General features: G+C 36.6%; 1 protein-coding gene and 1 pseudogene across 1 annotated transcript in view; one reads left to right on the top strand and one right to left on the bottom strand.

The window, feature by feature from the left end:
• Positions 1 to 3,137: 3,137 nt before the first annotated feature.
• LOC115519886 lies at positions 3,138 to 7,724 on the top strand (annotated as a pseudogene).
• Positions 7,725 to 10,716: 2,992 nt separating this feature from the next.
• Positions 10,717 to 15,601, bottom strand: part of ITGAV (integrin subunit alpha V) — a 93,464-nt gene continuing 88,579 nt past the window's right edge. Inside the window, exons 29-30 of the mRNA XM_030325262.1 lie at positions 15,181 to 15,303; positions 10,717 to 14,466 (exon numbers count right to left, since the gene is read on the bottom strand). Of these exons, the coding sequence (XP_030181122.1) occupies positions 14,371 to 14,466; positions 15,181 to 15,303 (219 nt within the window). The 3' untranslated portion in view covers positions 10,717 to 14,370. The remainder of the gene's footprint in view (positions 14,467 to 15,180; positions 15,304 to 15,601) is intronic.

Genomic DNA, 15,601 nt, shown 5'->3' with positions numbered 1-15,601 from the left:
AAATGGTATTGGGGAAATTAGTTATCCACATATAAAAGAATGAAATCAGACCCTTATCTCATTCAATAAATAAAAATCAACTCAAAATAGGCTAAAGACTTAACTGTAATACCTGAAACTATACAACTACTTGAAGAAAACAAAGGGGAACACTTCTTGATATTAATCTTGTCAATGATTTTGCACATGACTCCAGAAGCACCATCATTAGGAGCAGAAGAGTGAGACTACATCATTCGTAAAAGCTTCTGCCCAACAAAGGAAACAACCAACAGAGACAACCTATGGAATGGGAGAAAATATTTACAAACCATACATCTTATAAGGAATTTAAGCAACTCAGTCGCAAGAAAACAAACCAATTTTAAAATCGGCAAGTAGAATAGAGAGCCCAGGAATAAACCCATGCAAAAACTATTTATGACAAAGAGGCAAAAATATACAATGGGGAAATGACAGTCTCTTCAATAAACGGTGCTGGGAGAACTGAACAGCCACATGCAAAAGGAATGAAACAACTACTATTTTACACCAAATACAAAAAATAACTCAAAATGGATTAAAGGCTTGAGGAGCAGCTGGCTGGCTCAGTAGGCGAAGCATACAACTCCTGACCTTGGGGTTGTGAGTTCAAGCCCCACATTGGGTGTAGAGATTCCTTAAAAATAAAATCTAAAAAAAAAAAAAAAATGGATTAAAAACATGAGTGGAAGATTTAAGCTATAAACTTTTAGAAGAAAACATAAGCAATAATCCTTGACATCCACCTTGACAGTGAGTTCTTATTTTTATTTATTTTTCTCTAGAATTTTTTACTTTTGTACATTTGCCTAATTATTAATTTCCCATAATAGACTCTTAAAGACAGTGAGTTCTTAGATCAGACTCTAAAAGCAAAGGCGACAAAAGCAAAAACAAAGAAGTGCAACTACATCAAATTAAAGAACATCAGCATAACAAAGGAAACCATCAGCAAAATGAAAAAGCAAGCCAGGGCATCTGGGTGGCTCAGTCAGTTAAGTGTCCGACTTCAGCTCAGGTCACGATGTCACTGTTTGGTTTGTGGGTTCCAGCCCCGCGTGGGGCTCTGGGTTGACAGCTCAGAGCCTGGAGCTTGGAGCCTGCTTCAGATTCTCTGTCTCCCTCTCTGTCTCTCTCTCTGCCCCTCCCCTGCTTGTGCTCTGTCTCCTTCTCTCAAAAATAAATAAACATTAAAAAAATTTTTTTTCAAAAAAAATGAAAAGGCAATCCATGGAATGGGAGAAAATATTTGTAAATAATATATCTGACAAGAGGTTAATATCCAAAATATATAAAGGACTCACACAACTGGGCAATCCGATTAAAAACTGGGCAAAGGACTTTTGTGGGCATCTGATTGGTTCAGTCAGTTAACCATTCGACTTTTGGTTTTGACTAAGGTCATGACCTCATAGTTCATGAGACTGAGCCCCAAGTCCAGCTCCGTGCTGAGAGCATGGAACCTATTTGGGATTCTCTCTCCCCCTCTCTCTCTGCCCCTCTCTCTCTCTCTGCCCCTCTCTGTTCATGCTCCCTTTCTCTCTCTCTAAATAGCTAAGCTTATTTTTTAAAATTTTTTTTTTCAACGTTTATTTATTTTTGGGACAGAGAGAGACAGAGCATGAACGGGGGAGGGGCAGAGAGAGAGGGAGACACAGAATCGGAAACAGGCTCCAGGCTCTGAGCCATCAGCCCAGAGCCTGACGCGGGGCTCGAACTCACGGACCGCGAGATCGTGACCTGGCTGAAGTCGGACGCTTAACCGACTGCGCCACCCAGGCGCCCCAACTAAGCTTATTTTTTAAATAAACTTTTTTTAAAAATTGGGCAGAGGACCTGAAATAGACATTTTTCCAAAGAAGACATGCCAATGGTCAACAGACACATGAAAAGATGCTCAACATCACTCATCATCAGGGAAATGCATATCAAAACCACAATGAGATACCATCTCACTCACACCTGTTACAATGACCAGAATCCAAAAACAAGAAATAACAAATGTCGATGAAGATGTGGAGAAAAGGGAACCCTTGAGTCCTGTGGTGGGAATGTAACTCTCAGCAAGGAAAACAGTATGCAGGTTCTTCAAATAATAAAAAATATAAATTCCATACAATTTAACAATTCTTCTTCTGGATATTTATCCAAAGAAAATGAATAAACTAATTTAAAAAGATATCTGTACTCCCATGTTCTTTGAAGCGATTTTTTAAATAGCTAAGATATAAAAACAACATAAGTGTCCTTCAGTGGATGAATGGACAAAGAAAATGTGTTACACAGACACACAGACACACAGACACACACACACACACACACACTGGAATATTATTTAGCCGCAAAAAAGAATGAAATCTTGCCATTAGTGACAACATGGATGGAATTGAGGGCATTATGCTAAATGAAATAAGTCACACAGAGGAAAAAAAATACCTATGATCTCGTTTATATGTGAAATTAAACAACAACAATAACAACAAACCAAGCTCAGATACAGAGAATGGATCGGTGGTTTGCCAGAGGCAGGGAGTGAAGGGTGGGAGAAGTAGGCAAAGGGTGTCAAAAGTTATAAACCTCCAGTTATAAAATAAATAAGATACAATGTGCAGCATGGTAACCAATATGAAATGCTGTATTGTATAATTAAAAGTTGCTGAAGAGACCTTAAAAGTCCTTAAAATATATATATTATGTAAGTAAAATATATATATTTATGTAAGTAAAATATATAATATTTATGTAAATTACATATATATACATATATATATATAGTAACTGTGTATGGTGACAGAAGTTAACTAGACTTAGCGTGATGATCATTTTGCAATATATACAAATATCCAATCATTATATTTTACACCTGAAACTAATATAATGTTAAATGTTAATTACACCATAATTAAAAATATGTATTTTTGAATGTTTATTTATTTTTGAGAGAGAGAGAGAGAAGGGCAGAGAGGGAGACACAGAATCTGAAGCAGGCTCTAGGCTCTGAAGTGTCAGCACAGATGACTTCTTTGTAGAAATTGACACACTAATTCTAAAATTCATATGAAATTGCATGGGACCGCATATAGCCAAAACAATCTTGAAAAATAAGAACAAAGTAGATGGCCCTCACTGGTATCCCAGCTGGCTACTTCTCTGTAGAAAGCACAGATTTGGCCACAGCTAAGAAGGGTTTGCATAAACTTAATGGGATACTTCTCCAGGAGCCACACTTGGAAAACGTTTTAAACTAAACTATGCCACTTATGGGAAATAACCAGATAATAGCCCTGAGTACTCCCTTTTTTGAGGGCGGAGGGCTGACTCCAGATGTTGATTTTGGCAAGTTGTATGTATATGGTTGACTGTCAAAATCTGCCCCTCCTGTTGAGGAGGCAAGGTGGTTTTGGACCAGGCAGGCAGGTGTGACTAAGGGTTTTGGTTTTATGGAATTCACAGATGAACAGGAACAGAAGCAAACCCTGATAGAATGCCAGGAAGCAGTGAGACTGGGGTCTAAACCAGTGCTTTTGAGCATGGCAATGGCTAAAGTGAGCCATATGAAGCCAGAAGAATATAATCAGATGTGTCTTCATAGCTACAGCCAGTGTTACTAGCAGTACCAGAATTACCATGCCTAGTGGAGCTATGACCAGAGAACACAGGCAACAACAGCTATAGTTACTCCCAATATGGCTACACCCAGAGCACCACACAGACCTATGAAGAAGTTGGAGATAGTGCACTGAATGATCCCTCGCCATAGCTGGATGTGACTAAGGCCAACAAGGAGTTCATGGAGCAGAGGAAGGAGCTGTATGATGCACTAATGAACTGTCACTGGCAACCTCTGTACATAGTGTCTTCAGAGACCCCCCTCCCCATGACACAGCCAAGACAAAGGAATAGCCAGAATGAACTATGTGAGGGAGAAGACAGAATATTTTGCTTATTTTTTTTTCTTCCAAGATTTTATTTAAATTCAAGTTAGTCAACATATAGTGTAGTACTGGTTTCAGGAGCAGAATTTAGTGATTCATCACTTATATATAACACCCAGTGCTCATCCCAACAAGTGCCCTTCTTAATGCCCATCACCCATTTTAGCCCATCCCCCCATCCACCTCCTCTCCAGCCAACCCTCAGTTTGTTCTCTGTAGTTATGAGTCTCTCATGGCTTGCCTTCCTCTCTGTTTTTATCTTATTTTAATTTTCCTTCCCTTCCCCTATGTTCATCTCTTGTGTTTCTTAAATTCCACATAGGAGTGAAATCATATGGTATTTGTCTTTCTCTGACTTATTTCATTTAGCATAATGCACTCTAGTTCCATCCACATCACTGTAAAAGGCAAGATTCCATTGTTTTGATGGCTGAGTTATATATATATATATATATATATATATATATATATAATCACTTCTTTATCCATTCATCAGTCGATGAACATTTGGGCTCTTTCCATAATTTGGCTGTTGTTGTTAATAGTGTGGCTATATATGTTAGGGTGTATATGCCCCTTCAAATCAGTATTTTTGTATCCTTTAGATAAATGCCTACTAGTACAATTGCTGGATCATAGGGTAGTTCTAGTTTCAACTTTCTGAGGAACCTCCATATTGTTTTTCCAGAGTGGCTGTACCAGTTTGCATTTCTATCAACATTGTTACGAGTGTTCCCCTTCCTTCTCATCCTCACCAACATCTGTTATTTCCTGAGTTGTTAATTTTAGTCATTCTGTTGGGTGTGAAATGGTATCTCATTGTGGTTTTGATTTGTATTTCCCTGATATTGAGTGAAGTTGAGCATTTTTTCATATGTCTGTTGGCCTTTTGTATGTTTTCTTTGGAGAAATGTCTGTTTATGTCTTCTGTCCATTTCTTCTTAACTGGATTATTTTTTTGGTGTTGAGTTTGAGAAGTTCTTTATAAATTCTGGATACTAACCCCTTATCTGATATGTCATTTACAAATATCTTCTCCTGTTCCCTAAGGTGTTTTTTTAGTTTTGTTGATTGTTTCCTTTGCTGTGCAGAAGCTTTTTATTTTGATGAAGTCCCAATAGTTCATGTTTGCTTGTGTTTACTAGACGTGTCTAGTAAGAAGTTGCTACAGCCAAGGTCGAATAAGTTGTTTCTGTGTTCTCCTCTAAGAATTTTGATGGTTTCCTGTCTCACATTTCAGTCATTCCTCCATTTTAAGTTTATTTTTGTGTATGTTGTAAAAAAGTGGTTCAGTTTCATTTCTCTGCATGTTGCCATCCAGTTTTCCCAACACCATTTATTGAAGAGACTTTTTTCCATTGGATATTCTTTCCTGCTTTGTCAAAGATTAGTTGTAGATGTGGATTCATTTCTGGGTTTTCCATTCTGTTCCATTATTCTATGTGACAGTTTTTGTGTCAGTACCAAACTGTCTCAATGACTATAGACTTTTAAAATAGTTTGAAGTCCGGATGACTACAGGTTTGCTGTTCTTTTTCAAGATTGCTTTGGCTATTCAGGGTCTTTTCTGGTTCCATACAAATTTTAGAATTGTTTGTCCTAGCTCTGTGAAGAATGCTGGTGATATTTTGATAGGGATTGCATTAAATGTGTAGGTTGCTTTGGGTGGTATAGACATTTTAACAATATTTGTTCTTCCAATCCATGAGCATAGAATGTCTTTCCTTTTCTTTGTGTCATCTTCAATCTCCTTCATAAGTGTTCTACCATTTTCAGAGTACAGATCTTTTACTTCTTTGGTTAGGTTTATTCCTAGGTATCTTATGGTTTTGGGTGCAATTATAAATGGGATCAATTCTTTGATTCAGAAAGAATCCTTGGGTACCTGGGTGGCTCAGTCAGTTAAGTGTCCGACTCTTGGTTTCAGCTCAGGTCATGATCTCACGGTTCATGAGTTTGAGACCTACATCTGGCTCTATGCTAACAGCACGGAGCCTGCTTGAGATTCTCTCTGTTTCTCTCTCTGCTCCTCTCTTGCTCACTTATGCATGTGATCTCTCTCTCTCTCTCAAAATAAATAAATAAACTTTAAAAAATTTTTAGTTAAAAAAGACAGAATCCCTTTTAAACAAATTATTGCAAGAACTTTTACTTTTGGAAATATGATTTGTAAGATTTAGTAATCGACTATTTCCTTACATTATGAATATTCCTGCAATACTGCTGTCTTCATTTGACGGTGAACCATTTCATTTGAGTTTTAAAACCAAGGGACCAACTGTTGAAGAGGGCTGAACAAGGTTAACATTTGTATTTCTTTGAACAAAAATCATTTACTCAGGTAGGTCTATCCACACTCCTGGAGATAAGGACAGTTTGGGATTATTAACCAAAGCAGATCATATGATTCAAACAGTTATTAAATCCCAGTTTTAGAGGTCTTCTTAGGTAACAGGCATGTAAGTCACTGAGATTATAGTCAGAATATGTAGATTACCTGCTGTAGGTCAAAGAGTGGGCAATTTCATCTATGGCATTTCAGGTAACCCTCTCCACCCAACAAAGTCTTCCCAAGTCTGGTGGCTAGGTAGAAGAGAATTCATTAGCCATTCTAGCTGGGATGGCCCAATGTGTGGTAGGAAGTGATGGAGCCAGATAAATATAGACCAAAGTCTTAAGACATGGAGTTTGTTAAAAGACCGGGTCCAGATTTTCAAAAGCTTGCATTGTTTTAGGGGCAAACCTGTTGAAGAGCATTACCGGCCATCTATGTGAAAGCGCTCCAACCTTGACCTTAATTATATAAATTCCATTAAATAGGTATACATTTTTTAAAAAGAGAACCCAGGAAACTAGGACTTTATGGTTTGGAAAATTGTCAACATATCTAGATTGCAAAAGATGCAAAAATTAAGAGATTCACCGTCAAAAGAGTTTGCAGTAAGGAGAACAAAGAGATTGTGCAAACTTCTGCTAGTATCTCAGAAAGTTTTCTTTGAAGAGATTAAGCATGTGACTCATTGATCCCCTCAAACATCTCAAAAGTAGGCAAAAATAGAGATAGGATCATTCAGCGAAGATATGTAGAGTAGCATCTGGTATGATGGAGTGAGTCTTCCTGATGTACACAGGAGATCCACAAGGTTCTTGAAAATTTTACATCAGCAGAAGCACTGCCAGATTTGTCTAAATGGGCTGAAGTACAGAGTGAAAAAACATATGGGGCCCACAAAGTGTTCCCAGCAGAAATAGGCTGATAACAATACAGTACTCAGCTGCAAATATGTGCTACATTTCATGGTGGTGGTTGGAGGGTGGGGCAGGGGACGGTAAGGACCACTCAGGGTGTTGGGGCCATGAGTCACAGAGAATTATTCACAGACTTTGAAACCAAATGGAGTTTCCCAGCTGGATTTTTAAGTTGCTTGGGACCAGTGACTTCTTGTTTTTCCTTCTACTTTTTTTCTTTTTTGAACCAAAATATCTCTGTTAGATGCTTGTTCCACCATGATATGTTGGGAACAGATAACTTTATTTCCTTAGTTTCACAGGCCCACACATGGGAGAAATTGTATCCCAGGATGGACCATAACTCAAGCCTCATTCATACCTAATTTAGATGATTTAGATGACAAGATTCCGGACATTCAGGCTAATGAGATTAAGGAGGGATTGGGGACTTTGAGTTGCTGCTGTGCCAATTTGGCTTTGGGTGACTTTGAGATGGGTTTAATGTATTTTGCATGTGAGACTGAAGTAAATCTTTGAGGGCCAGAGGTGGACTGTTGTAGACGTAATGCAGCACTCCTCCCCACCACCCACAAAAGATGTCCGTGGCCTAATCCCTGGATGCTGTGGATATATTACCCTTCATGGCGGAAGGGCTTCACAGTAATTTAAAGCTAATTTATTGTCTAGGGCATGATAAAGGATTGATGCTCATCCAATGACCAAGATTGCATAGACCTATGAGAGGATACGGAGTGGGTAGGGTGAAGAACTAGATTTGGAAAATTAGAGGTGAGAAGAAGAGACCATCTCTCCCATGGTGTGCAAACCAGATTCACAGGTCTGTTATTGAACCACTGCTATACTGCATGCAGCTGCTTTACGGTTCTCTCGAGAGACTAGGACTGTCCAATGGGAGTAAGGTGAAATTAGTTACTGCTATGTCATGTCTGTTACTAGGAGTCACTGAGTACCTGTGAGATGATTGAGAAAAGAGGTTCATTTTTTGCTAGTAATTTAACACCACTTGGTGGTGAAATGCTTGGCTTTGGTTCAGGGGTAAAGTCAAAATCAAAAAGTCAAAGCCAAAATTGGTATTACTACAAAGTAGGAAATTTGCATATTCTTTAATAAACTCTTCCCTTTCGTTCCCTCACTAAAGTACACTGAGAAGTTCAAACTCATTTACTTGTCTTCTAATTAGGTGATAATATCTCTGAATTTTGAAGGTGTTTGTGTCACTTTTAATCTCAAAAACAACTTTAACTGCACTGTTCAAAGATGAGAAAATTTATAAACCATCAACTTTTTATCTCTCATGGGAAATTTAACACGTATCCTACACAAGATCAAGAATAATTTCTATTACCCAGGTGGAGACCATAATTCTCCAAATTAAGTACTAATAATTACATACAGCATTTAGTACTTTTTATGAATAACTTTGTAGTAACTAATTAATATTCTAACTACAAAATTGGCTAAAAAGTAATCCCTAAAGATCCCATTTTGATACCCTAATTTCTGAGAACTGGAACAGAAGAACTTTGAAAGAAATTAGGGTTTTGTTGTTTTGTTTTGTTTTTTTAGTAACATGAAGGTAAATCACTGAGTAAAGCTCAATTCCAAAATCTAAATGCTCCTTTTATTAAAACAACACCAATATATGTTTGTTACTTTTCAGGAAATAGGGCTGATAAGGGAAGTGAAGCAGGGTGCAAAAGGAAATCTAACCATATAACTCTCTAGGCAATTCAGAACAGTTGAGAAAGTGAATAAAAATATTACTTGGAAAAGTATTGGTGTTGCACCAACTAGCATGCAGGCATCTCAGCCTATTCACTAGATAGTAACAAATCTGTTTATAAATGGTGACTAGTATCTAGGCATTGTGGCACAGCAGAAAGCATAGGGAACTAGGAGTCTGAATATATTAACTGTAGCCCCAATCCTGCCAGTAAAAATTTGGACATGAAATCAACTCTGGGCATCGTTAACAGTACGAAAGGGTGATGTAAACCCACTCCAACTTGTGATTTTTAGCTGTTTGACCATGATGCACATAGTGTTTTTTTGTGATTGTACTGTTTGGGGTTCATTGAGCTTCCAGACTGTAGGTTGCTACATTTCATCAAATTTGGCAACTTTTTGGTTTCAAGTTAGTCTACCCCATTTGCTCTCCTGACTCCTTTTCTTTTATGCCTAGATTGACTCACGGGTCAGGAAGGCTATTTATTTTGTAATCCCTCCTCCCACCCACTGTCCACCTGCAGTGCTTCAGTTTAGATGAATTCTATTCATCTCCAAATTCAAGGAGTCTTTCTTCTCTTTTGTCCACTTTTAATCCCCGATTAAAAAATCCCCCTGAAATTCTGATTTCAGATATTGCATTTTTTAGTCCTAAGATTTCCACTTGAATCTCTTAATTTCCAAATCTATTTTGAAATGCCCATAAACTTTTACGTTTTTCTAGAGTCTTTAACATATTTTTTATAGTTATTTAGTCATGTCTGCTAAACTGTTTGTGGGTCTCTTTCTACCGACCCATTTTTTTTTCCTTCAAACCATGGGTACATTTTCCTTTCTTCTCATTTACACACACATGTGACATTGCAGATAAGACATGGCAGTCTTTATAGGTTATCTTCCTCTCAAAGAAACTGCCTAAATGAGCAAATAACTCACAAGTGAGTCACCTCAAATTTGTGGAAGCTTGATTTTTATGCTTTGTTAGGGTCGGCCATTGGCTTTGCTCTTCCTCCTAGGGCCAATTAATCAATCTTGGGATGTAGTATTTATTCCTAAGGCATAGGAGTTTTCAATGGAAAGAATGGGTGTTTCAAAGCTCCTGTCACTGGGTAAGACATGAACTCCAATCTTGTTTCTCCTACAGCAGACAGAGCTAAAATAACTGTGCAGCTCTTTCAACCTTTTGTTTGCTGTTTCCTTTTGGGCTCCTTGGAGTTTCACTAGAGGAGGGTCAGAGTCAGGGTCGGAAAAGGATTTGAAGCATGGCTCCTTCTTTTCCTGGATTTCCCCCTGCACCTTTTAGCCATGATGGCAATACCATAATTGCAGGAAATGAGAGGGCCCTTTTCTGCTTGCATTCTACCCACACAACAGAAAGTAACTTCCAGGAAAAAGGTGGTTCCCCACTTTAAGAGTCAAATCCCCTTCACTTTCTGCCAGCATTTGGTAACTTCAGTGTTTTCAAAAAGTTTTTTTTTTCCTTTTTCCTTTGTTCATCGTTTACCATTGTTATCTGATAAAAGCCACCCTGCCATTATTGGAATTTGAAACCCATTTTAAATGTTCAATGTCTATGATTCTGTGATCTGTAATAGGTGTCTTTTAACATTCAGTTCCTTTTGCTCTTCTGTGTTACTTTTCTTCAAATAAATAGCACTCTTATAGAATTCAGACTTTTAGAGATGTACCTCTTTGACGTCATCTTTTTAGTGCATTATTACTGGCTTATGTGATTAAAAAACAAAACATCACAGAAGGAAAATATAAAGTCCATACACAAAAGTGGCACCATATGCTCAAGTTTATTGAACAGACACAAGTTACACATTGGAAACTAAGCAGAACACTGTACCAGTTTTCACTAACTCAAATCAAGTCAGCAAATGACAAATTTTAGAAGACGCTCATTTTATGTCTCACCCAATGTGGGTGATCATAAGAGAAGCTTAACAAAGAAAATTACATTCTATGTTATTAGATAGCAAGTTAATTTGATATACATAGCTTCCAAGTTACTTTGAGATATTTCAAAGAATTTCAAAACCAGTAGGGAATAGCTCATGCCCAGCTTGAAATAAAATGTAGAATGTACCTTTTAGGGGTAAATAACTTCATTTGTATATCCATAGCAGAATCACTCCTTCCTACTAATCAAAAAATTACTGAGTCTCTATTTAGATTAGGTTTACTAAATTAACAATGACTCTGAAATTATCTAGGTTTGGTTACATTGTTATATTGCACTTGAGATCAATAATTCAAAAATCCAGGACTTGGTACCTCTCCCAAGAAGTTCATTATCTATCAGAAATTACAATGAAATATACGCATATACGCATGCTACATGTCCATAGGTTCGCTGTTCAACCTAGCCTACCAACAAGTTAAAAGGGATACTCTCCAAAAACCAGAGCGTTATTTCATTGGCCATTTTTGATCCTTTATTCAATTTCTGAATTTTGCATTTTTTAATTTACCAAACTACCCCATATACACACTACCTAAGAGCACTTACAAAGTGGCATTAAGATCGGCAATGGTCCTACACATGTATTCCAAGAATGACTTATTCTTTTCCAAGCTTGGTGTCACACTCTGCAACACAGAAATCTCTATCAACTTACAGATCGTTTGCTTTATAAAAAGCAGCTGAGGAATTACATACTGTACTTTTGCCACTTACATCTCTCTTAGGGTCATCATTAACCATCAAAAATCGTCCACAGTCCTCTTAAGGAAGCCATTATACTAAGTATAGTCTCTTTTCCTAACACTTTAATTTTCTCTTTATATGAAGTATTGATGAGAATTTACTATGAAGTAGTAGTTTCATAACACAGGTAAAATTGTGGCACTAATGTTTTAATTGTTTTACACTTCAGAATTATTAAGAAATGTATCAGAATTATTACCATAATAATTCAGCACAAGAGAAAGGGAAAGGGGAAAAAAGGAAAGGGGAAAAGAAAAAAGGAAAGAATGTCCCCCACGCAAATGTTTCTCAAAGTATCAGTTCTAAAATAAATGCCTAAATAAGAAATCAACAACAGTATCAATATTTCTCACCAATATGAAATGCTTTAAATATCCTCTACCTCACTCATGTTTTTAAAAACTGATCAGATTATAAAAAATTTACACTCAAGATGGAAATCACAAACATAGCAGTATTTAAAATGTTTGCAAATTAAAACGGCTTTCATAGAACTATTGTTTGACACTTTAACCAAATACATTCACATGCTGCTTTAGGGTAAAAAGAATCCCAACATTTTCCCAAACATTTTCCTCGAAGAGTAAGCTTCCCAATTATACTTCTACCATGTTTGTAAAGATATACATTTTCATTTTTTAAAATACTATTGCTTAAAACTACAATTCATAAAGGGAATTTAAAACATCATACTTCCAACAACATCCTTCAAGCTCCCATACAAGATTATACCTTGAGAAAGAGGCCATAAAAGGAACAGAATGTGCAAAAGTAAACAGTAACATTTTTTTTTTTAAGAGTGAATTTCTATCCAACATATACTTTCAGGGATGACTATTATAAGGTGGGAAAACAGGTAAAGTGAAAGTTGTCACAGACCAACTTAGTGACTGGTGGCAGACCCTAGGATAAAAATATTTTTTTTCTTAAAAAACTTTAGACTTACTGGCAATAAAAATACTTACTGAATATGACTATGACCTTTTAAGCTACTAATGAAATCTATACTACAAAACCTATTAATTTTGAAATTCATTAAAGCTAAATACAGGGTCTTGTCATGTTCTAACATATATAACTCACGTACCTCTGTTTTATGAATATATTCTGGCTTAGCCACTTGTGTAGGGAATTGAACACAAGATAGGGCAAAGTAAACCTCAATTATATTTAAAGCATAGAAAAATATTCAATTATTTAAGGGAAATATTTATTATTGCCTAATGAAGACAGCAGTTAAAAACTTATTAAACTCACAATTTCTAAAGCACAACATGATGTAATTGCACAAAATAGGTAAAATTAAGAGTCATTCCCAGACCTTGAGGAACTGTGAATAAATCACATATTCCTCTAGAAGAAATCATCACCCTAGAGGCATATAAAACTATAACATGCCACCTGTGCAGCTTTTATATAAAAATTCCTAGAAAAGTAATTTATGTTAATAAAACTACAAAAGTTTTAAAAGGCTCCCAATAACTTGAATTGCTTATAAAAGTAACTTTTAGAAGTCATTTCGATAGCGGAGACTGCTTTTACCCGTGATACCTTGCTTACATAAGGTAGTATCCACAGGAGTAGAATCATGCTGTTGCTAAAAGCGAACTAGTAAACTACTTTAAGAATTTCAACTCCAAGCATTTCTCACGGGGTTGGGAGTTTAGATGCAGGTTCCTGCAAACTGTAAAAATCCCTCATTAATCTCAACCTATTCTTAGCAACAGTTTGGGAAATATAAGGAAAAATACATATACAGGAAGAAAATAAATTAATCCCAACTAAAAATTCTTGCTCTAAAAGCGTACCATTAATAAGTAACTCTACCAGAGAACTACAAACAGAATCTTATAATTTAAATGCTTTCTTTTGTTGTTGCATTGTAAATATCCAGGCATATACATTGGAACACATGTACTTTGGAAAGGATTCCCAACTGCATATGGCTTTAAGCATCATTAGATCAGGGACAATTAAACTATTACACAAAAGAGGCATTTTTGATTATAAACTTTTTAGTATAGATTGGCTTAAAGGATCTGAAATAGAACCTAAACTTCAACAAATTCAAATGTACTGAAATGGACTGTGGAATAAAACAAAAATAAAAATGTAATAGCATCTACCCAACTGTCATATTAAAATACTATACTTTTGCTATTCCAGGAAAGAATTTTGATGGATCTGCTTTTTTTTTTTATTAAAGTTTATCATGTAGATTTAATATTTTAAAATCCAAGTTCATGCAGTTATAAAGTTAGAAGCTTAAAAACTCAACTGTAGTGTAATGTATATTAACATTAAGTTCCTGCACAAAAGATGTGGATCCGAAGGTCCAAATATGGATTGCTTTGAAACAACAAAAACAACAACAAACAAAACCCAACATACAAAATCAGAAACAGTAATTGTAGGAGGTACTATTTTGTATAAAGTGGTAACTCAGGCACTACCTGTCTTATGTACACAGAAGAAGAACTATCACTTGAAATTTTATTATTTAAATACCTAAAAAACACAAGTCAGTGGATGTGCATTAAATGTATGTCTGAACTTAATTATTAGAAAAAGGTTGACAAATATTGCTCTTGTTTTGTGGTTAATACCAACAGGCACCATCAGCAGTACAGTCTTGGAATTTTATTCCTTGTGAAGGAAACTGAAACCTATGATGAAGGTGGTAATTCTCATGGGTCAGGATGTAGCATAACTTAAAAATCACTGTTAAGTTTCTGAGTTTCCTTCACCATTTTCATGAGGTTGAAGCTGTTCCCTTTCTTGCTCTTCCTGAGGTGGCCGGACACGTTTAAAAAAGCCCATCTGTCAGTTGAGGAAAAACTAACATTACTGCCACATCAGTGAAGAATATTACAAGTATTCTGAGTGACTATATTATCACCAAGAAAACTTAAATGGCACGTCGTACAACTTCCTTAAGATATGCGGTGCTCCTCTCAACAATAGCCAAATTATGGAAAGAGCCTAAATATCCATCAACTGATGAATGGATAAAGAAATTGTGGTTTATATACACAATGGAGTACTACATGGCAATGAGAAAGAATGAAATATGGCCCTTTGTAGCAACGTGGATGGAACTGGAGAGTGTGATGCTACGTGAAATAAGCCATACAGAGAAAGACAGATACCATGTTTTCACTCTTATGCGGATCCTGAGAAACTTAACAGAAACCCATGGGGGAGGGGAAGGGAAAAAAAAAAAAAAAGAGGTTAGAGTGGGAGAGAGCCAAAGCATAAGAGACTCTTAAAAACTGAGAACAAACTGAGGGTTGATGGGGGGTGGGAGGGAGGGGAGGGTGGGGGATGGGTATTGAGGAGGGCATCTTTTGGGATGAGCACTGGGTGTTGTATGGAAACAAATTTGACAATAAATTTCATATATTGAAAAAAAAAGATATGCGGTGCTCCTTATGTATCATTAAAGTTCCTTCTCTATTCTTCCTTCTTTCCCTTCTCCCTTGCCCTTTTCTTCTGCTTCTCCCCGCTCCTGCTCTTCCTAAGTCCATTACTTACCCTGTACATTACAAACACCAAAACAGCCAGCAACAGCAATCCTGCTAACACTGCTAAAATGATCACCCACACAGGCACGGGCATGGGTGCGGGCTGAATGCCCCACGTGACGTTAGTGGTAACCTGGTGGGGGCAAAAAGGTTTTGAGTTTTAAAAATAATTCACCGAATCATTCAACAAATGTCTAAATGCCTGCTACATTTTGTTTTAATGATACTCACATTATTTTCTTTTGTTGTATATGATAATTTGTGATTGATTACACATTTGGTATCAATAGCATGCACATACACACATAAAATTCCCAACAACAGGTGAACTTCAGAAGTGATAAAGTGATTTTTAAATAGTTAAATCCATCTTTGATATATTAGTCCCATTTTTAATCCTTAGAGATCTTTATAATCTTTAGCCTTCACCT

The sequence above is a fragment of the Lynx canadensis genome, chromosome C1 (genome assembly GCF_007474595.2).
Source record: "Lynx canadensis isolate LIC74 chromosome C1, mLynCan4.pri.v2, whole genome shotgun sequence".
NCBI classification, from domain to species: Eukaryota; Metazoa; Chordata; class Mammalia; order Carnivora; family Felidae; genus Lynx; species Lynx canadensis.
This window is presented reverse-complemented; position numbering and strand designations above follow the sequence as displayed.